At 45.0% G+C, this 22200-nt stretch overlaps 1 protein-coding gene across 2 annotated transcripts in view; it reads left to right on the forward strand.

Annotated features, from left to right (window-relative positions):
• The window catches only part of cita (citron rho-interacting serine/threonine kinase a), a 204162-nt gene that overhangs the window by 122028 nt on the left and 59934 nt on the right, over nt 1-22200 (forward strand). For both annotated transcript variants that reach the window (XM_068005625.1, XM_068005626.1), the window contains exons 29-34: nt 373-513; nt 1378-1482; nt 2360-2522; nt 9030-9194; nt 9766-9903; nt 18633-18813. In XM_068005625.1, the coding sequence (XP_067861726.1) occupies nt 373-513; nt 1378-1482; nt 2360-2522; nt 9030-9194; nt 9766-9903; nt 18633-18813 (893 nt within the window). The remainder of the gene's footprint in view (nt 1-372; nt 514-1377; nt 1483-2359; nt 2523-9029; nt 9195-9765; nt 9904-18632; nt 18814-22200) is intronic.

The following is a 22200-nucleotide window of genomic DNA, read 5'->3' on the forward strand; positions in this document are numbered from 1 at the left end:
ATGCTAAGTCCTGTAGTTCAATAGAAGTAAGTCTGGTGGAGCAAGAAAGCAAGTCTCGGCATGAAGGATTCCATGTTAAAGGAGGACATTGTCCTCTTTTAAAGATGTGGGAGTATGTGTCCATGGGATTAAAAGTACATGGTGAGCAGTTTCATTTCTGCTAAAAGACATGGAAAAGCACACCTGGCACTTGCCCTGCTGCACTCCTTTGCAGAAATTGAGCTCTGGTGATGTTAACACTGTGTGAATGAGATCTCATGGTTATTAACTATGACCAAAATTCTATTAGCTTTGTAAATTACATTCTTTCTGTCCATCTCTATACTTTTATGTTCAAATGTTCTGAATCTTGTGGTTATTCCCTTTGTTTAGCAAACGAAACTGCAGCAGCAGTTAGACATGCACAAAACGCACATCTTCCGCCTGACCCAAGGATTGCAGGAAGCCCTGGATCAGGCTGACCTGTTGAAGACAGAGCAGAGTGATTTGGAGTACCAGATTGCAAACATGCAGGTGATAGTTAAATACAATAAAAAGATCAGGTCACTTTCATACTATGTGGTGACTGGCAGATGGTACAGAAAAGCAATAAAAACAAATTGAGGAAGAACCTCAATCATTTCTCCCCAGAAACCAGTGGCTTTGACCAATATAGTGGGGAAAGCAAAGGGATGTGGTCTTAAGAGTGCATAAGTATGTCTGGGAGGATTAAAACCTGATGTCCAGCCTTTAAGGTAAATTCGAGTATACATACCTTGTATCCGCTGCAGTGCATCAGCGTCAGTTGGTATAGAGATAATTGAAAAGGTTTGATGTCTTTAACATGGGATTTTGCATTCAAATCAAATCCCTGTCTCTGCTAATTTTAGTGGGGAAAAAATGTAAACAAAAAACTGTACTTAGTCATTTTTTACTCACCACTATTTTTGGCTAAAATTAGGGATATGGATTTCAGGTTCCAGGATATTGGCTTGTCCTTCGGTCCTGCTTTCCTGCCTGATTTTAGAGGCTATGTTGTTCACTGGCGGAGCGGGATTTGGGATGGGGGGAATGATGGGCTAATTTGGTATTACTGAAAATTATTTCTGTAGTGATAACCCTGTTAAGTGTGATTTCACAATTGAAAGATGTGCAGTTTGTCATGTCTATACACAGATATGTATGTGTACTATGTGAAAGGAATTATAACATCAATGAAGTTTTTGAGCCAAGAGCTGAATGTAATCCAGCGGAAGATTAAAGGAAGGACTTGGTTTCCAACATGGAAAAAGCAGCAGAAACTAATTTTTCTCTATGAATTGGCCTATGATTGGATACGTGTTGGGACAATTGAAACTGAAGCCCATATTTAATGTCCACTGTTTTCTCTATGCACAGATGGTGTTCTCCCATGATAGGGTGAAGCTGGAAGGTACTATCGCTCAACAGTCTAAACTGATCGATTTCTTACAATCAAAGATGGACCAGCCAATTAAAAAGAAGGTATTAAATGTGAATACAAACTGAGCTGATTGTAGTTACTATGTGAATGGAGTTATAACTATGCCTGTTTGAAATTTCTTGAGTGGGCTATTGAACTTTGTTGTCCTAGCCTTGATACGTACTGCTTAGCTCTCTTGAATGCTTGCATGCCTGGACACCTGCTTTGTTCTTCCTTGAGTGGATACCTGCTGAAATCTTCAAAATTATCTGAGGGGACACTAAACTAAACATAGCCCAAATTTGGATTTGCTGCAGGGAAGGTTAAAGGAATGGGCTGTTGTTGAACATGTTAAAGCGGTGCAATCTTGTTTTCTCTTTGAACTGCCCTATGATTGGGATGTGGATACCCAACATGTTCTGAGAGAGACTAACGTCTATCTGACAGAATGTCCTCAGCTTGGTGCATTCAACTGGATAAATAATCCTAAAACATCAATTAATTGATAGATAAAAAATTCAGATTCTTTAGGGGTGCCTCAGCTTGTAATGCTTTGATAGTTCAGAACTGCAAGGGGAGTGTGGCACAATAAGAGTGACTCGCAGCTTCATGTAGCAAATTTAGTCCTTGTTAAAGATTGAAAACTGGTAGGGAGCATAACTGTTGTTCAAGCAGCTGAGTGCTTGACCCAATCAGGTCGTCACTGGTTCACATCCCAGAGCTGTCTGCTTTCGGCCCTGTAGAGCAAACTGTATGCATCCAAACACTCGTGTAGCATTCATACTACCACTAGCGTCAGTACCAGTAATCCATCTGAGGATTACACCTTCATTAAAGGTACTTCCAGATTTTTATTTTTGTTCCTTAGCCCTAGGCACGTTGACAGTGTTCTGCTGCTGAGCCGATGATTCTGATCATGACCCCATTCCTTATCTGCAGAGTTTCTTTGGGCGCCGGCGTGAGGACCCTACACTTCCTGTCCAGATTCCCATGCAGTACAATGACTTGAAGGCAGCCTTGGATAAGGAGAGATGTCGAAACATGGAGCTAGAAGATGCACTACAGAAAATCCGTGTAGAGCTGAAATGTGTGCGGGAGGAAGGTAAGAACATTCAAAGAAGCAAGGACTAGTCGATGTGTTTCAGGTAATGGTTTTGTGATGTGCATTGACACAGTCAGATTTGGCTGCAATAAGAAGTCCCTCAACAGATACCAGGGTTTAAGCAAAAGTGGAAGAGCAGCTTAACATTCCCAAAGAGGGGAGTACTGTTTGTTTGAGTGCATTCCAGGTATTACTGTTCATGGGACTGTTTGGGCATTTTTGGGAGCCAGGTGTATCTGTTGGTAACTTCAGTATTACAGGACTGGATTGCAGATGCAAATCTTGTAGATGTTCATACTTTACCTTGTACTTTTCACTGCTATTTGCTACTCTACAGCTTAATTCATAATTGTGTGCAAAAGCTATCATCATCTCTGGGCCCATTAGCACAGAAACTACATTCAAAGCAAGGTTTGTGTTTGTTTCAGATTGAACTCTCAAAGGCAAGGAATCTTTAGAATAGTCTCCAAATGTAATCAGTAGATTTTAAAAAAAAATAAAATCAACCTGATTTGGGAAAGATATAATGCGTGCTAAAAGCTAGTATTCCTTTTTTAAAAAGAACTCCTCATTAATGGTGTTATGGTAATGGACATTTCCCGATGTCTCCTTTTTAAAATCTAAAACCTGCTGGAAATTTCAATTATCATATTAAAAGCCTCCATTCTGGAAGGCATCGTGAGCCAGTCTACTCGAGCTGGTCAGGTTGTTTTTGATACTACAATGGCCATAAAAATGCAAACAAAGCACTTGGATTCATTTCTAGAGGAATAAAAAAGCAGAGAGGTTATGTTAAACTTGTATAGAACCTTGGTTAATCCACACTTTGAGTACTGTGCACAGTTCTGCTCTCCATATTACAAAAAGGAAATGGAGGCATTGGAGAAGGTACAAAAAATATTTACAAGGATGATACCAGAACTGAGAGGTTATAACTGTCAGGAAAGACTGAACAGGCTGGGGCTCTTTTCTCTAGGAGAGAGAAGGCTGAGGGGAGCCCTAATAGAGGTCTTTAAAATTATGAAGGGGTTTGATAGAGTAGATGTAGAGAAGATGTTTCCACTTGTGAGGGAATCCAAAACTAGGGGTCATAAATACAAGGTAGTCACTAATAAATCCAATAAGGAATTCAGGAGAAACTTCACTACCCAGAGAGTGGTTAAAATGTGGAACATGCTATCACATGGAGCAGTTGAGGCATAGATGCATTTGAGGGGAGGCTAGATAAGTACATGAAGGAGCAAGGAACAGAAGGATATGCTGATAGGGTGAGATGAAGTAAAGTGGGAAGAGGCTTGTGTGAAGCATAAACGGAGCATAAACACCGCGTAGACCAGTTGGGCCGAATGACTTATTTCTGTGTTTATACCATTAGTAAGATTTGTGGACCATATGTTTGCAGAATTATTGGGTGCATTATAAAGTGACTGATTTTGCTTCAGGCTAGTGTCCTCGCAGGCCCTGAGTCTATGTACTCCATGAACACAATCAATTGCTAACCCTGGAATGCTGAGTACGGTTCTCTTTTGGGGCTGCAGGGGCTCCTGTGGACCTGAATTCAAGCATAATTGGAACAGAAAAAAGCCTCCTTTTTTGTTGTCGTCATACCACACCACCCTTGTAATGATATCAGATGGCTGTGTCCTTTACCTCCAACCAGTAGTCTTCCATGCCAGACTTGTAAACAAGAGAGGTTATTTGATTTTTTAAAAAATTGCCCCCTTTGTATTAAATGAGAGTTCTCACTCTGTTCAGTTAGTCTTTATTTTGAATTACTCATATTGGGGATATTTTGACTTTAGTGACAAACTCTTTAATGCACTCTCAGGCAAAAGTTCCATGGTCTGAAAAGAAACAAGGTGCTCAAGAATAAGACAATGGTAACGTTGCCAGTGTTAATATGTCTTCCATAAGCAGTGGGCGCTGCATAATCTACACTGTTGTGTTACACCTGAGTTTATTGTCATTTAGTAATTTTAAAAAATTTCAGTAGGGACAAGCCACCTTTCACAAAATGTTTGTGGCGTCCTAACTATAAAATGGTGAGATTTTATATTTTGGGGGGCAAAATGTCCATAGGACCCTGAAAGGCAAGGCATTAGATCAACCACTGCACTTACAAGTTTACCATTACCTAATTGAGTGGCTTGTTCACTTTCCACTTAGACCCTACTGGATTGCAGCCTCTGAAGACTCTTGATTCTATTAAGGAAGCTGGGATTCCCAATTACCCTAGAGAAATCACAGCCTTCTCAGGATTTGTTCTTTATTGGCGCTTGGTTTCCAACATTACTGAGTTTAATTTCGCTGTCACTGGACTACCTCAGGACTTCAGCGCCGTGTGATTGCCGGAAGTTACTGTTTGATTTACGCATAAATAACTATGAGCGCTGTTAGCCTCACTGTTATTTTTACAACAAAATCTGGCCCATTGTGCCCTGCTCAGGATGTTCACTACATTCCAAACGATTGCAAGAGGAGCTACGTGGTGCCAGATTTGAAGTTGAAATAAAGCAAGGTGCGTCCCGATTGTTCACAAACCCCTCGATGGTTGCCTTGTCTGTTCAGAGAAGCACCAAGTGACAGCAGATCTGCTCCTGGAGAAACTGGATCAGGCAGCTGAAAGCTCCAGCCAGTCTGTGGCTATGCCAAAACACCTTTGGCCCAAGCATTATGTTGATGTGCACTCCATCACAATGAAGGAAAGAGACTGAGGATATAAGTAGAATGCGCACAAACGAGTCTCTCCACCAGGTTATCACAGTTGCTGATCCTGAATTTTTGAAAGATCACAGTGCAAGGACATTCAATTGCAACTTACAGGATACGTGCAATGTATTCTGTAGTCTTAGGACTTCAGCGTGTGTGGATTCTGAGGGAGTCCTGCACATGCACAGTTAAATGAGAAAATCGGGAAGTTGCAGTTCACGATGCGATGCTCCTCCAAAAACTGCGCGATTATGACGACTCGCCATTCAAATGTGTGGAAGTTCCTGTACTTTCCTCATCGATATGGCCAAAAAAGTTAGGGCTTGTCCATTCCAGTGTAAATACCCTTTTAACGGCATGGTACGTCTTAATTACTACCAAACAAGCTCTCTGGCACTGAAAATTAACTTTTACAAGTGTGGAATCTCATTCCTTCAACTTTCAATTATTGTTGGACATTTTTTTTTTATTTTAAATTTAAATTTTTTTTCTTTGTCACTTTTTTTATGTCTGTCTCTTAATCCAATCTTTCTTTCCCCCTCATTATTTCGCTTACTTTACCTGATTTGACATTGAATTCACAATTCTAACTTACACTTCCTGGTTCTGACTCTCCTGTTATTAACGATTCTTCAATCTGATTGGTTAAAGAGATGAACAGTTGCTTGCCCTGTTCACACTGGTCCCAGATGCCCTGTAGAGGGTGCCACGTTGGTTGGCTGTCCCGTTGACAGTAATTTTCCGTGCAAAAGCTCATCGAAAGTCTATGGGCCAGTGCAAGGGCTCCGTTCATTTGCTGCTCACAGCAAAATCCAGCCCAGTGTATTTGCATAAATGGTCTCCAGTCCAGTGCCAGTAGCCTCATGGTGGATGCAACATTCCTCACGAGATCAAAGCCACAAGATAGGTAAAGGGAGTCATTCAGCCCACTTTAGTTCATCCATCTAGAATTTTAAAAAAAGGCTTGGATTTCTCCAACTGCCTCTTGAATGTGCCATAGGTTCTTGTCTCCAGTACCCTACTTGGAGTTCACACTTGAATACCTGATAATTTAGTACTTGGTTACTGACCTGGCATAAGAGTCGACCTGTTCTTTGTCATCACCTTGAACTCATCCCCAAAGCTCAATTGGAATTCCACTCTTTCAGGAGGTTAAACTGTTTGGATTTCCTCTGAGAAGGAATGCAGGATTTACTAACTTTGATTCTACAAAGGTAAAAAGTATTTTATATGGAAAGAAGTTTGCAGTTCTAGGCAGCTTTTTTTTAAAAGGTGCTAAACAGGTTAACCTGTTTCTAAATATGTTTTTCCTTCTGGTAACTGGTAGTTGAAGAACCACAGGGTAGAGCTGATACATGTTTACCAGACCATAGGCTTTTCTTTGTGCTTTTTTTTTTGGAAAAAGAACTTGCATTTATATTGCACTTTTCACATCCTCAGGAAGTGTGAAAGTACTTCACAGCCACTGAATTATGTTTGTAGTCACTGTTGTTTTGTAGGCAAACAGCAAACAATTTGCACACAGCAATATCCCACAATCAGCAATGAGATGAATGAGGAGATAATCTGTTTTGGATGGGAGATAATGTTGGCCTGGACACCAGGGGTACTCCCCAGTTCTTGAAATAATGCCATGGGATCTATCAATGCTACCATTGGTGAAGATGACACATATAGTTGTTTGTTTCATTTTTTTTGATGCACATGGAAACCCATCAGTGTTTGAGTCTCCAAACCAATCTACTGAGAAATCTAGAGATAGCATTACTGTTTCCCAAATATAGAGTGCATACATTTTTCCTCTATGGACATACCCCACTTGACTAAATCCAGGGAGTTTGGCTGAAAGTTGGCAGAGCCAAAGCTTGGAGACCACATCTGTGTTCGGGGGAACTGATGGCATTTAACCAGCTTAAGCCACATAATTCACCAGTGCAGAGCTTCTTGCCGCTTGTCCAGTTAGAACCACCCTAGCTTGACAGTTAGTGCTTTGCTTTACAGGGTTCTCTGCAGCCAAGTGAGGAAAAAATCCCAAACAAAGGTGAAAGCCTTTTGAAAATTGATAAAAACAATTGAAGTGGATTCCCCGATTCATAAGATGATTAATTTTGTCTAAAGTCACCGTGTGCTGTACATATTCACGAGAGCAAAATCTAGCATGTTATTTTCTGATTGCTCTTTGGGCCTTCAAAATATGACAACCCAAAGAAACACCTAGAGCTACTGGTTTTAGTAAGATTCCTCGATAATTTCAGGCGCACTCTGATCCCCCTTTGTGGATAGAAACCACAGCTGAGCTCTATAATATATAGGATATGAGTGCCTCAAGTAGAATCTTATTCATCAGCCTTGAGGTTAGCCCCAAGGACAGTTGGTGATCTCTGGCACTGAAGTACAAGACCATTGCCATTCCTCCATCTTCCACCTAGAGCAGCTTTTAGGAATCCAGCATGCATACCATCCATGCCTGCTGCCCTATCACTAACTAGGCATGCAATGTAGAGTCCACTTCTTCCCATGAAGTCAGTTCATTAATTCTTTGTGCTGGACGCTCCGTTGGTTTTTCAGATGGTAAACCATTATTGTGCTTTCTCCAGACTCTGAGGATGCCCCCTCTGATTTGGGGAGCACAGAAAATCAGCCATTAGCACTAGCTAAGCGAAACCCTCTGGATCACAATTGCCAACAAACTTTAGCCAATGGAAAAACAATTCAGGTTAGAATTATTTTTGTATAACTGCATGAACTTACCCCAGGTGCCCCTAATTACCCTCTTGGCCTCGAGACATACTGTGTCATCATCTACCTTTTGTAGCAGCTTTTGATCACTTAGAAGAAGCTTCAAGTATAACCTTAAAGGCCTTTGCTCTTGTTAAACAGCGCTCTCTCCTTTTGCAGTTACCTTTACAGGATGCTGCTTTCAGGGTGAGTGGTGAGCATGCACTAGCTTCAGCTGCAGAGATAATCAAATCTTTGACCACACCATCTGTCATCAAGTCTGCCCTATCGGGAGTCACTCAAACTCCGTTCTAGGCTTTGTGGTTGCCAATATCCTTCATATGGCTTGAGGGTTTTGACCTGATGACTGAGACTGACTTGACAGTTATCTTGCCCTTAAGTAATGCTGCCTTTACGAAGAAGGTAATTGGCCATTGGATCATAGCTTCTCAGCCACGTCAAATGCTACAATTTGGAAAGCAAGGATGTGCCAAGCTGTTCAACTATATAATTGATTGGTTGGTTTGCTGCTCTGAAGCCATGCTGATGTCTTGTAATTGGCGAATCTCTGAAAGGAAGCAGGGATCCCACTGCCGGAGGGATTTGTCATCTTTGAAGCTCTAATCGCCCATAACAATAATGAACAGTCAGGAAACTGTCCTGCGAGGCCATCAGAGACATACTTTAGAGTCTTCAGATTCTTCTGGCATTCATGAGACAATGTTAAAAGATTTACCTTTGACTCAATTTGCAAGACTATTGGAGTAATCCTTATACCTTTCACTAAGCATTGTTGTTTAGATCTTTTTGCAAAGGAACATGTATTTTGGCTTATCGGTTAATGCGAGTCTTACAGTAGTCATGGTTACCAGCTTTACTTTTGGCACAACAGTAATAACAGTTGGTACATGGAGAATAACAGGAATAAAATTATCTACCTCCAGTATAGTCTATCTATTTCACTGAATTTACAATTTCCCTGTTGCTAATGATCCCATCTTTGGCAATTATTGTGAGCAATCTCTTCTGACTGTCTGAAACTCTTGTCATGTTAACTCTTTCCTATGTTTCTTCTTGTAGCTGCTCATCTAAAAACAGTGGATCACCAGCCACAGTCTACACCAGCCACAGCCAGACACCAGATCATCATGTCTGCCATCGTCCGGTCCCCAGAGCATCAACCAAATCCTATCAGTCTGCTGGCTCCCCCCTCTAGCCACAGGAAGGAGTCTTCCACACCTGAGGGTAAGGAAGTGTCAGTCAATACAATTCTGCAGTTGTAATCCTGATCAAAATGTAAGCTTTAGAAAACTCTACAGTAGTACCAGAAAGTACTGGAAGCATTGGTTAAATACACATTCAGCTCATGATATCGGAGTGCATCAGCACGAGGGATATGGAATTCCTGATGCTGCTTGTTGAATTTTGCAGAACACTACCATTGGTAAGTTTGTTATTCCAAATGTAACTGTGAAGACAACATGCAAATTTTAGTAAGTTATTTTAAAGGCCAGTGATTCTCAACCTCTAGAGACTTGATCCTGTGAAAACAGCATTGTTTCATGTTCTGAATATCTCATCGAACCTACATGGATGCTACAGTCAAAATTAGGAAGTGTGTCAGAATGTTGTTTGCAACTGGATGACACAGCATGGCATAGAGTGGCTGTGTGTGGCTGAAAGGGTGGTGTATTGTGAAGTGAGAGTTTAGTACGTTGGACAGTATGTCTGTGTCAAGTACTGATGGGCACTCTAGAAAATAACTGCCACCAAATAACCATGATCACGTGTTCCTCCTTTCCCCTTCCTCCCCCAGAGTTTGGTCGGCAGTTGAAGGAACGTATGCACCACAATATTCCTCATCGTTTCACAGTTGGCTTGAACATGAGGGCCACAAAATGTGCTGTTTGCCTGGACACTGTACACTTTGGCCGTCAAGCAGCAAAATGTGCAGGTGAGGAGTGAAGACAAATAAGTTCTTAAGCTGATGGACTAAATTTCTTTGTAGTTTACTTGAAACAGTCCTACACTTTCTTTTAAAAAGAAAACTCCAGAGTTCAGATAAACTGTTATTACACATAGCTGTGCTCTAAATTAGAACCAGAAAATTCAGTTTCATGACTAGCTGGACCCTATTGCAACCTAATGGTAAATTCGCCATCCTGCGTTCCCAATGAGTGCAGGTCAGAGAATCACTGCTACATTGTTGTTGCCCTATCTCCAGCACATGTTCCCTTCCATTGCATTACCCTATTGGGACCGCAGGCTCCGTGAGTTTACCCAGTGTTTTGGTTTCAGCACAATTTAAGCTGCTGTTGATAAACACACATTTTGCAGTAGAGATATTTCACTGAAAGCTGTTAAAAGCCCTTTTTGACTTTTCTCATTCTGTGTATTTGAGCCAGTAATATGATTTTATGTGAGGGTAAAAGGGTCTTGCTTATTTCTCCTCAGCAGTAAGTGACATCTATGAGCAAGTAGAAGAGTTCACTTTGAATTCTTTATTTTACTGGAAAGTAAACTTCTCTCTGACCCTTTATCTAGGTTCAGAATCTGGAGCTTTCCTTTAAATGTCTTATCTTTGATGCCCTCCTGCTCAATAAAAATCTGAATTATTGGATTACTGTAGCCTAGATTTTACGATCGGCATTGTTAACACCAGATTTATTCAGTTGGAAATTAATGGGTTAAGGCCAGCCTAAAAATAATGCCAATGGGAATTTGATCCATACAGAAATAATCCAAGCCCTCGCAGTCTAGGTGGAAACTAATGGGGCTATAAATTGGGCAGTGTAGTGCCTATTTTGCAGATGCTACGCAGCCTCCTAAGGTCCCAAAATAGCGTCCGGAATGCGCGCACACGCTTCTAGTGTGACGTGCACCGGACGCCATCTTGGTAAGGACGTTCATGCACATGCAGATTACGAACGCCGGCAGCATGTAAAGTGAGGAGAATATACGTTGGCTCATTGGGCAACGCTGATTTTAAAGGGACAGATACCATTGTTGGCACTCAGCGCTCCAGCCAACGCACTGTCTTAACCACCCACAGCTGAACAGGTCGTAGACGGCCTGCAAGACCCCCCCCCCAACCAGTGCTATTTAAAGAGATCATGCAGGTTAGTTGCTAGCTTATTGTTGCTGGTACTATTATACGTGTTTGTTGAAGCTTCCTATACTTGGAGAGAGTTGCAATTGTGTACAGAGAGTGATCTGGCAGGTCCTGATGGTGGCATTTACAAAAGTGTGTTGAACAAGATTCCTGGCAACCATGGGTGGCCTGCTAGGACTCCTGCTGGGCATTGAACATGACTGGGATCATGCAGAGAGGTCACGCAGAGCAGGTCAAGCTGTGAGGAGAGGGCGGAGGAGGAGGAAGCGTGGGGCACTGAGCAGGAGGCCATATCCCATGATGGTCTTCAGGGAACAATACTCTTACGTCAACATGATCGAAGATCAGTGCATCCCACGGCTGCAGTTCCTGAAAGAGGTCATGATGGAGATGTGTCAACTGCTGCAGCCACAACTGCAGCCTCAGAGCAAGGCAAAGACAGCATTGCCTATGGTTGTGAAGGTAACCATGATGCTAAACTTTTACGGCTCTGGATCCTTCCAGGCCTCTGCTGGCGATATGTGCTACATCTCGCAGTTTGCAGTGCACTTCTGCATAATGGAGGTCACCTGAGGTACTGTACGAGCTGCGCAATAGATTCATAACGGTCCCTCTTGACAGTGCAGCAAAATGAGCAAGCACAAGAGTTTGCTTACATGGCAGGCTTCCCCATGGTGCCATTGACTGCATGCATATTGCCATGCATGCTCCACATCTTAACTCGGCCATTTTCTTGAACAGAAAGGGGTTCCACCACCTCCGTACGCATCTGGTGTGCGACCACACATGGCGCTTCTTCGATAGCACCTCCCAAACCCGCGATCTCTACCACCTAGAAGGACAAGGGCAGCAGGCACAACACCACCTGCACGTTCCCCTCCAAGTCACACACCATCCTGACTTGGAAATATATCGCTGTTCCTTCATCGTCGCTGGGCCAAAATCCTAGAACTCCCTACCTAACAGCATTGTAGGAGAACCTTCACCACACGGACTGCAGCAGTTCAAGAAGGCGGCTCACCACCACCTTCTCAAGGGCAATTAGGGATGGGCAATAAATGCTGGCCTTGCCAGCGACGCCCACATCCCATGAACGAATTAAAATAAAATGCCCCCCACCCTGGCAGCAGTCATGACTCCTTCATTATGCGACAGGCCAATGTCCCAACTATCTTTGAACCAGCTCGGCAAGTCAAAGGCTGGCTACTGGGTGACAAGGGTTATCCCCTCATGAAGTGGCTCATGACTCCGGTCAGGTACACACGCCAATGTGCATAGCAGGCCTACAACAAGTACACCATAGGCGTCCTCAAGCAAAGCTTCTGCCTGGACTGATCTGGTGGAGCCCTGCAGTACTCCGCTGATCAAGATTCTTCTTCGTATGCTACATGCTGCGCAACCTCGCCCGTATAAGGGAACAGCCCTTGCCACCGCCTATCCGGCAAGACCCTGAGCCAGAGGCTGAGGAGGAGGACACGGAGGAGGAAGAGGCAGGAAGACAACAAGGTGCACAGGCCCTGTCTGCCATGACTCTGCACACTGATCTTAGTCATGAGTGATATCAGTAACCTCAATGACACCTCCCAAGTCACCAACAGTCCTACACTCCCAACCTGTCCTCTACCACATGACCATCAAGTCGCCCTCTGTATGATTACACATTGCTTCCTCCCGCAGCTCATCACATAAATAAAAACCACCACCAACTGCGACTTCAAATACAAATTTATAACGTTACACCTGAACTCATGTATGCAACATTACACTATTCACCCTTGTGCATTCCCTCAGTGCCTGTCGTTCGTGTGCCTTTGCCTTCCCTAGTTCTCCTATGAGGTGCATCCCCAGTGGCTGGAGCATGGGTGGTGGAAGGCTGCTGGCCTTCAATTGAGGAGCATGCAGATGACCTTGGAGGATGACCTTGAGCAGCTCTGTGCCTGGAAGGCCCGGCTGCAGATGGCTCCATCTCGGCGTGGGCTGCAGCAGTCTGGCCTGCCATGCGCTACAGCCACTCGCTTAGGGCGGTGCCTCAGCACTCCTGGGGTTCTGCTGGAGAACGGATTGCTGGAGTGCTGTGACGCCCTGGAAGCCCCATTCCAAAGTGGTATCCAGAGCCTGGAACGCAGCAGTCTGAGCTGTCATTGCAGCAGTCTGAGTTTCAACTGAAGTACGCAGACCTTTGATGGCATTTGTTTGTGCTGCAATGGAAGCCGTGACATCGGTAATCAGACGCTGCATTATGGTGGGATCCACAGATGTGCTGATGGAGATGACCAGCAGTTCCATGTGGGAAAGGATGGGCTCCAAGCTCTGCACAAAGCCCTGTGCCAAGTTTGAAGTGGACTCCTCCATGCCCCTTGCGTTGTGCGCAGGCTTTCTGGCAGGCTTTCCAGTGCACCAAGCATTTGGTGGTGTATGCCCATCAGCCGCCTTCTGAAGCCTGGCCCACCGAAGTCGTCGTCTGACTCCTCAGCAGCAGAACCATTGAGCGACCTCGCCCTCCGGCGAGCTGGCACCTGTGGTATCTGGTTTCCCCCCTCCCCACCCCAGCTCCTGCGCACTTGTGCCTGGTGTCTCAACATGTACAGATCCCTCCTCTAACCTATAAAGGACGCGCAGTGTCAGTATTTTTTTTATTCGTTGATGGGATGTGGGCGTCACTGGCGAGGCTGGCATTTATTGCTCATCCCTCATTGCCGTTGAGAAGGTGGTGGTGAGCCACCTTCACCTTCTTGAACCGCTGCAGTCCGTGTGGTGAAGGTTCTCCCACAGTACTGTTAGGAAGGGAGTTCCAGGATTTTGACCCAGCGACGATGAAGGAACGGCGATATATTTCCAAGTCGGGATGGTGTGACTTGGAGGGGAACGTGCAGGTGATGTTGTTCCCATGTGCCTGCTGCTCTTGTCCTTCTAGGTGGTAGAGGTCACGGGTTTGGGAGGTGCTGTCGAAGAAGCCTTGGTGAATTGCTGCAGTTCATCCTGTGGATGGTACACACTGCAGCCACTGTGCACCGGTGGTGAAGGGAGTGAGTGTTTAGGGTGGTGGATGGGGTGCCAATCAAGCGGGCTGCTTTGTCCTGGATGGTGTCGAGCTTCTTGAGTGTTGTTGGAGCTGTACTCATCCAGGCAAGTGGAGAGTATTTCATCACACTCCTGACTTGTGCCTTGTAGATGGTGGAAATGCTTTGGGGAGTCAGGAGGTGAGTCACTCGCCGCAGAATACCCAGCCTCTGAACTGCTCTTGTAGCCACAGTATTTATATGGCTGGTCCAGTTAAGCTTCTGGTCGATGGTGACCCCCAGGATGTTGATGGTGTCGGATTCGGCGATGGTAATGCCGTTGAATGTCATGGGGAGGTGGTTAGACTCTCTCTTTTTGGAGATGGTCATTGTCTGGTACTTGTCTGGCGCGAATGTTACTTGCCACTTATGAGCCCAAACCTGGATGTTGTCCAGGTCTTGCTGCAAGCGGGATCGGACTGCTTCATTATTTGAGGGGTTGCGAATGGAACTGAACACTGTGCAATCATCAGCGAACATCCCCCTTTCTGACCTTATGATGGAGGGAAGGTCATTGATGAAGCAGCTGAAGATGGTTGGGCCTAGGACACTGCCCTGAGGAACCGCTGCAGCATTGTCCTGGGGCTGAGATGATTGGCCTCCAACAACCACAACCATCTTCGTTTGTGCCAGGTATGACTCCAGCCACTGGAGAGTTTTCCCCCTGATTCCCATTGACTTCAATTTTACTGGGGCTCCTTGGTGCCACACTCGCTCAAATGCTGCCTTGATGCCAAGGGCAGTCACTCTCACCTCACCTCTGGAATTCAGCTCTTTTGTCCATGTTTGGACCAAGGCTGTAATGAGGTCTGGAGCCGAGTGGTCCTGGCGGAACCCAAACTGAGCATCGGTGAGCAGGTTATTGGTGAGTAAGTGCCGCTTGATAGCACTGTCGATGACACCTTCCATCACTTTGCTGATGATTGAGAGTAGACTGATGGGGCGGTAATTGGCCGGATTGGATTTGTCCTGCTTTTTGTGGACAGGACATACCTAGGCAATTTTCCACATTGTCGGGTAGATGCCAGTGTTGTAGCTATACTGGAACAGCTTGGCTAGAGGCGCAGCTAGTTTTGGAGCACAAGTCTTCAGCACCACAGCCGGGATGTTGTTGGGGCCCATAGCCTTTGCTGTATCCAGTGCACTCAGCCGTTTCTTGATATCACGTGGAGTGAATCGAATTGACTGAAGACTGGCTTCTGTGATGGTGGGGATATAGGGAGGAGGCCGAGATGGATCATCCACTCTGCTCTTCTGGCTGAAGTTGGTTGCAAACGCTTCATCCTTGTCTTTTGCACTCACGTGCTGGACTCCGCCATCATTGAGGATGGGGATGTTTGCAGAGCCTCCTCCTTCCATTCGTTGTTTAATTGTCCACCACCATTCACGACTGGATGTGGCAGGACTGCAGAGCTTTGATCAGATCCGCTGGTTGTGGAATAGCTTAGCTATTTAGCATGCATGTAGTCCAGGTTGACACCTCATTTTTCGGTACGCCTGGTGCTGCTCCTGGCATGCTCTTCTACACTCCTCATTGAACCAGGGTTGATCCCCTGGCTTGTTGGTAGTGGTAGAGTGAGGAATATGCCGGGCCACGAGGTTACAGATTGTGCTGGAATGCAATTCTGCAGCTGCTGGTGGATGCAAGTGTCAGATCAAGTGACGGTATGGCTTTACGATTACTGTCTTCCTCCTCCTCCACCTTGGACAGTGCCGGCTCCAGCTCTTGGGTATCTGCAATGACAAAGGAAGACGGGGAAAGGAGCAAGTCGGACGTGTATGCCGACCATCTGCAGCACGAGTCAGAAAAGATTGTGGGATGAGGGATATGTGGGAAACGAGAAGGAGCATTAGGTATGCAGAGACCCCTATTGTCGGGACCTCCAGCGCTGCTCGTGGCCATGACCACAGCGACGTCAAGTTCAATGATCCGCAGTACTATCTCCTCCACTGTGCAGGCGGCACGTCCTCCATCCATTCTTTCCTCCTGCCGGCTGTTATGCGCCACCTTCTCCTGCAAGACAGAGGGAAGTGTATCAGTGAGTATCCTGCCAGATGTTTGGGTGATGTGCCTGTCACGATAGAATAGCTGCCAGTGTGTGACGTGAGAGTGGTAGGTGTGCGGATTGCAAGTGTGCTACTATTTGAGGATGAGATGCAGCATCCGAAGTGCAGCATTTCGTACGGATGGGCAGCGTTTGTTGGTGGGTGGATGACGGGGGTGTTGTGCGTGGAGCAGTGGTGTAGTTGGTAGGACGTGCCACTTGACACTTGCATTCACTCACCCTTACCCCTCGTGGCAAATCATTGAACTTTTCCTGCACTGCATCCCACGTGCGTGGTGCAATGCTCCCAGCATTCACCTCCACAGCCACTTCATCGCACTCCCTCCGCAGCTGGTGTCTGTAATATCTCCTGCCACCCTGCGAGTACAGGATGACTCTCCGTGCGTCCACCTCCTCCACCAGGGCCTCCAGTGCGTCTTCGGAGAATCTCGACGCATGCTCTCTTGCCAGTCCAGCCATTCCACTTGTCATCCTCCACTGATTGCATTGACGAGGTGCAGGCTGCCTTTAACTAGTTCTGGCCGCACCTAATTTGGGCCTCCAGCTGGAGCGTGCAGCGACTCAGCAGCACAGGTAGCGCTGGCTGCACGCAGAAATCGTGGAGATGAGCCGGAACCACCGGGCGCATGTTAATCGCGGACCGTGCCCGGATTCGGGGATTATCGAATTTAACCCCCACGATTTCTTGCCTGCTCAGGAATTTTACAGGACCAGAGAATGATTGTCTATCTCAGACAGGTGAGCTCTATAGTGACATACTGGGATTGTTTTTTGATTAGGTTCTCTGGCAACATCTATAACTTGAGATGAACTCTTAAGCCAGTTCCCAAACCGTGGGGTAAATTTTAACCAGGAGCCGGGAAGAGAGTGGGGGATGGGAGAATTCCTGACAGGAAACCCGGAAGTACGGGTTTCCCAGTTTCCCTGATTGACAGGCGGACGGGAGAACAGCCAAGGAGCGGATGCCGGCAGATAAGTCTTACATTTGGGGGGGGGGGGGCGTCGATCGCAGCAGGCTTGTTGGGCCTGGAGGAATCACTCCTGCTACTCCGGGCCCACAAGCTGTGCAATAAAGGCATTTACCTATTGATCCGGGCCTTCTCGCCTCTTCTTACCTAGCCCCAGGAGTTAAAAATAAGAAACCTGTCAAAATGGAGGCCCATAGCCTCCTTAAAAGATTTCACTGACCGACTTGCCTCCTGAGAGCAGGTTGATCACCCGCCTCTATTTAAACTGGAAGTGGGCAGGTTGGGGTCACGTTTTTGTTTTTTTACAATTTTTACCTTTCAACCCAACCTTTCATGGGGTTAAAATTTACGGCCATGTCTATTTCTGATTTTTCAGTTCTGCCCTGCCCCCTACCCTATAGCTCCTCAGGACATTGCAATGCCCATGGAGTACAGGGACATGGGGTAAATTTTAACACCACGAATGGGTGGGTTTGGGGGTAGGTCGCTCTCTCTTTCTTTCTTTCTTTCTTTCTTTCTTTCTTTCTTTCTTTCTTTCTTTCTTTCTTTCTTTCTTTCTTTCTTTCTCTCTCTCTTTTTCTTTTTCTCTTTTTCTTTTTCTCTCTTTCTCTTTCTCTTTTTCTTCTCTCTTTTTCTTCTCTCTTTTTCTTCTCTCTTTTTCTCTCTTTCTTTCTCTTTCTCTGTTTCTCTCTCTCTCTGTTTCTTTCTCTCCCTCTCTCTCTTTCTTTCTTTCTTTCTTTCTTTCTTTCTTTCTCTCTCTCTCTCTCTCTCTCTCTCTCTCTCTCTCTTTTCCTTCCTCCTCCTCCTTTCTCCCCCCCCCCCACCCCCGGCAAAGACTTACCTGCTGGTATCCGCTCCCAGGCTGTTCTCCCATCCGACTGACAGCCAGCCTGTCAAACCAAAAAGAAATTAATAGACGTCCTTGCATCAAAATCATAAGGATGTCTGGGAAACTCATACTTTCGGGTTTGCCATCTGGAAAATTCCGCCCCCACCCCACCCCCCCCCCCCCCCACCTTCGTGGCTCCTGGTTAAAATCTACCCCCTGGACTTGATTCTTCATCGGCAAGTTTCTGTTTTTGGCTAGCTACCCAAGAGAAGTCCAAAGTCTCCCTGGAGTGACTGCAATCGTATAAGCAGTCTCTACCAGGCTAGTCTAACATCCCTTCTGGTGGTCAGCCAAGAGCAATGTTGTCTGTGACCTGGTAACAGATTGTGCATGCTCAGCTACTAGAGGGTTTTTTGTAGGGGGTGGGGGGTGGTTAAAATGGGCAAGAAATTGTGATGAGGGCCATGTCATGTTGAGGATCACAGCTGTGCCAGTTTGGGAGAACTTAGAGAATTTCCAGGACTGAACTCAATTCTCCCACCAAGTGTATTGTTAGCATCCCTTTGGTGAAACCAACTGTGAGTAATGTTGAGTTTGTAGTGGAACTTGTTCATCTGGCGTTTATTAAATATGTGTATATTTTACCTAGAATGTCAAGTGATGTGCCATCCTAAATGCTCCTCCTGCCTACCAGCAACATGTGGGCTCCCTGCAGAATATGCTACACACTTCACAAAAACATTTTGCCGTGACAAAATGAACTCACCTGGCTTACAGCTAAAGGATCCAGCAGCAAATGTGCGACTGGAGGGCTGGATGAAGGTTCCCAGGTGAATATTCTTCAATGGAGCAGTGTCCCTAATATGAACTGAACTAATGTGGGTTTTTAACTAAGAAAATCTGAATCCGAATAATAAATTGCATCTGAATGTAAGGTTTGTGAGAATTTCTCCTCTTGGAAAACTTGAATAAACTAGTTGATCTCCTGTGGCATTGTTCACAGACAAAAATAATAAAAAGTGTCTGCTTGTTTCAACTCTAATTCTTTGTCATCCTGTCTTTCTGTTTCTTCTGTACTTTCTCCCTCTTGCACTATGCCTCATACACTTTCTCTTGTTTCTATAGTTCTGCTTTTGATTCATTCTGTCTGTCTGTCTTTCTTTCTTTGTGTCTGTATCTGTCTTCCCCCAGTCCCTCCTTTGTCTGAATCTTGGAGACCCTACATCACACAAACAGAATGTACAAGAGCTTTATTACAGTGTGTAGTCCAAATGAATGAGGGCACTGGTTTGCAGCCCTCTATTTCCAAAGATTCAGCTGGAATCTTGACGGCAGCAGCAGTTGCCTTTCAAGGGGTGTTTATTTAAAGCTTGACTGCTCCATTAACGGTTGCTGCAATTTAACGTTCTGGATATTGCATTCAGTGCTCCCCTCTCCTTGAGTTTGATGGAAGAAGAGCAAGCAAAGAATACCAGGATGAGCAAAATACATCAGTGGTGGACTGTTTATAGTCACTATTACCCAAGCAACTTTATCTACAGCCCCAGGCACAACGCCCTGGTAATGTCTTCACATGCTCAGGTTTACCAGCAGCAGTTACAGCCATCTGCTGCAAACAAACCTGCAGACATTCTCCACCACCTCAACTTCTTTGTCCCTGGCACATTCCCAATTCCCACGGGGACCATCTGTAATATAAGCTAATTTGTAGCACACAGATTAATTAAATAGATGACTCTCTATTGTTCAGCAGAGCCAACTATTTCATTACCTTTCCCACTGAGCAGCAACAATTCATTGCATTGCTGGATCCCCTCAAGTTCAGGGGGTCACTAATGACACCCATGTAGCCATTTACTAGGCACAATCTCATGCCTTGTATGAACCAAAAGGGCTCTAGGGGCTGAATGGCCTACTCCTGTGGCTGGATTCATGATCTGGTGTTCAGTGATCATGAACACCAGATCATGCAGGTCAATGCCCACTTCCCAAGCAGAGGTCATGATTCTTTCAATCTAAGCTAATCACATATGCCCACCCTTATTTGAAAGTGAAGGCAGACTGCAAGGATGGTGCCTTGGAGACCAAGGCTACTCTATTTGGCTATGGCTAATGACAGCCTTGCTTAAATAAAGTGCAACCAATTTATTTCCTTACTCTATGGTATGTACCCATTATTATTTTTCCCCAGATGCTTCCCCTCAGTGGTGACTGCCTGCTGGGTCTCAGTGGGAGCCATTTGGGATTGAGGTGGCATTGTGTCTCCTTGTGCTGGCTCCTGAGATGGCCTGGAATCTGCTTTTGCCATATTTGCTGTAGCAGTGGCTAGTAGGTACTGGCAGTTTTCTGGTGGCCATATTGTCATTTGCACAGGAAGGCTGAATGGACCCAATGTGATTGCGCCTTTAGGAACAGCAATCTTTTCTGTGTTTATTACTGGCTGGAGTGCCAGGTTGGCTTAGTGGTAGCACTCTCACCCCTGAGTCAGAAGGCCATTGGTTTGACCCCTACTCCAGGATTTGAACACATAATCTAGACTGACACATCAGTGCAGTAGTGAGAACATGCTGAGCTCCAGGAGGCACCCTACTGCACGGATGGGAATTCAAACAAAATAATTAGGGGCTGAACTCATAAGTTTTGCCCTGGGAGTGCCTATAAATGAAACTTCTACTTCATAATCTGGCTCTCTCTGTATTTAGGTCATTCTCACTCTTTCTGTGTCTGGGTCACTTTAATTTTTTCCTCCACTCTTGTGCTTGAGGTGCCTTTTATCACAGGGGTCTGGTGCCAGCGTGGGAGCCTCAACCCTCAAATAAATGCAGAAATTATCTTGTCTTTGCCTGGACATGCAAAAATAACTAAGGACAGTGGTGTGGAGTGGGGGTTCAGACCAGGAGGGAGAAACTAGAATTAGAGAAATGCATAATTTACATAGATATCAGGGAAGCCCAGAACTATGTATTTGCAGCACCCTGGAGTATCAAACCTTGGCAGTGTAGCCCAATTACATGCAACCTGACAGGAGAGATGGAAAAATATAAATGTAATCAAATTAAAGTATGAAAGAAACTTTCTAAAGGAATGGGGATGCAAGGAAACAGATGGAAGCAATTGCAGTGTACAAGTAGTCAGTTTAACACACCAATCTTGTATCACCCTCTAGTCCCAGAAATGTAGGGGACACAATCCTGTAGATTGGCAGATCTACAAGTGTAAATATTTAAAAGCTATTTTGTACTCAGAAAAAAAGGAAACTATTAATCTAACCAAACTCTGTTATCTTGTGATACCAAGTAATGGACAAGTCATGTTGTTTGTTTATGATGGGCACGATGACACTTGTGATCTCGCTGAACATATCCCTAATCTCGTAACTTGATTTTGAATTTACTGTTCTGCACCTGAATATTCAGCATACATTTTTTTTGAAAAGTACACAAAATTCAGCAATTTGAGTAAAACATTTAGCAAGCACTTCTATTTTTATTTGTAGTTACTAACATTTTTTCATGATTATGAAGAGGGAGGTGAGGTACCTGGGTCTTTCAGCTGTGCCATAACTTTGCTGAAATGCATCTTTGAAGCAAACTGATTCAAGCTATTATGGTTTAAAAACTGTTCACCATTTACTTCAAACAAAGAAATGGATAGGGAAGAGGGTGTGTTTTAATGTGAGTGACAGGACTATTTAAAGCCGAATAATTTGTGATTCAGTAGTTCAATAGTTTTACTTCATTTGCCCTCTATTGCCTTACATTGCCTTGGTCAGAGAGATCTCCTCATGCCTACCTTCTACTGCCACACCTAGAGGAAGCCAATAACTAAACACTTCAAAATTGGTTCCAGTGTTTGCATTTGCCCCTCTTATGTTGGGGTGCTGGTGCGAATGAGACCAGTTAACTGTAGGGTTATACCTGGCAGTGTTCTGGCTTCTTCTGAAATTTGGCATGCCACTGCATGTCCCCAGGTACACATGTGCTTATAATGTCACTATTTGCTGACACGTGTGCAATGGTAGTCTGGGTTTGAGGCAACTGAAGCTGGTGTTTGTATCCTATTTCAGAAGGCTGCTCTCCTTCCTCCACCTCAAATTTTCTCTTTTCTCCTCTTCCCCCGCCCCCCCCCCCCCAACCTTATCCTGAAGCTATTGGTACATGCTGGGTATGGTTCCACAGGTGCTGGCAGCCCACTGGCACCATGCCCAAGTTGTAGTT

Source organism: Heptranchias perlo, chromosome 25 (assembly GCF_035084215.1).
Source record: "Heptranchias perlo isolate sHepPer1 chromosome 25, sHepPer1.hap1, whole genome shotgun sequence".
Taxonomy (NCBI): Eukaryota; Metazoa; Chordata; class Chondrichthyes; order Hexanchiformes; family Hexanchidae; genus Heptranchias; species Heptranchias perlo.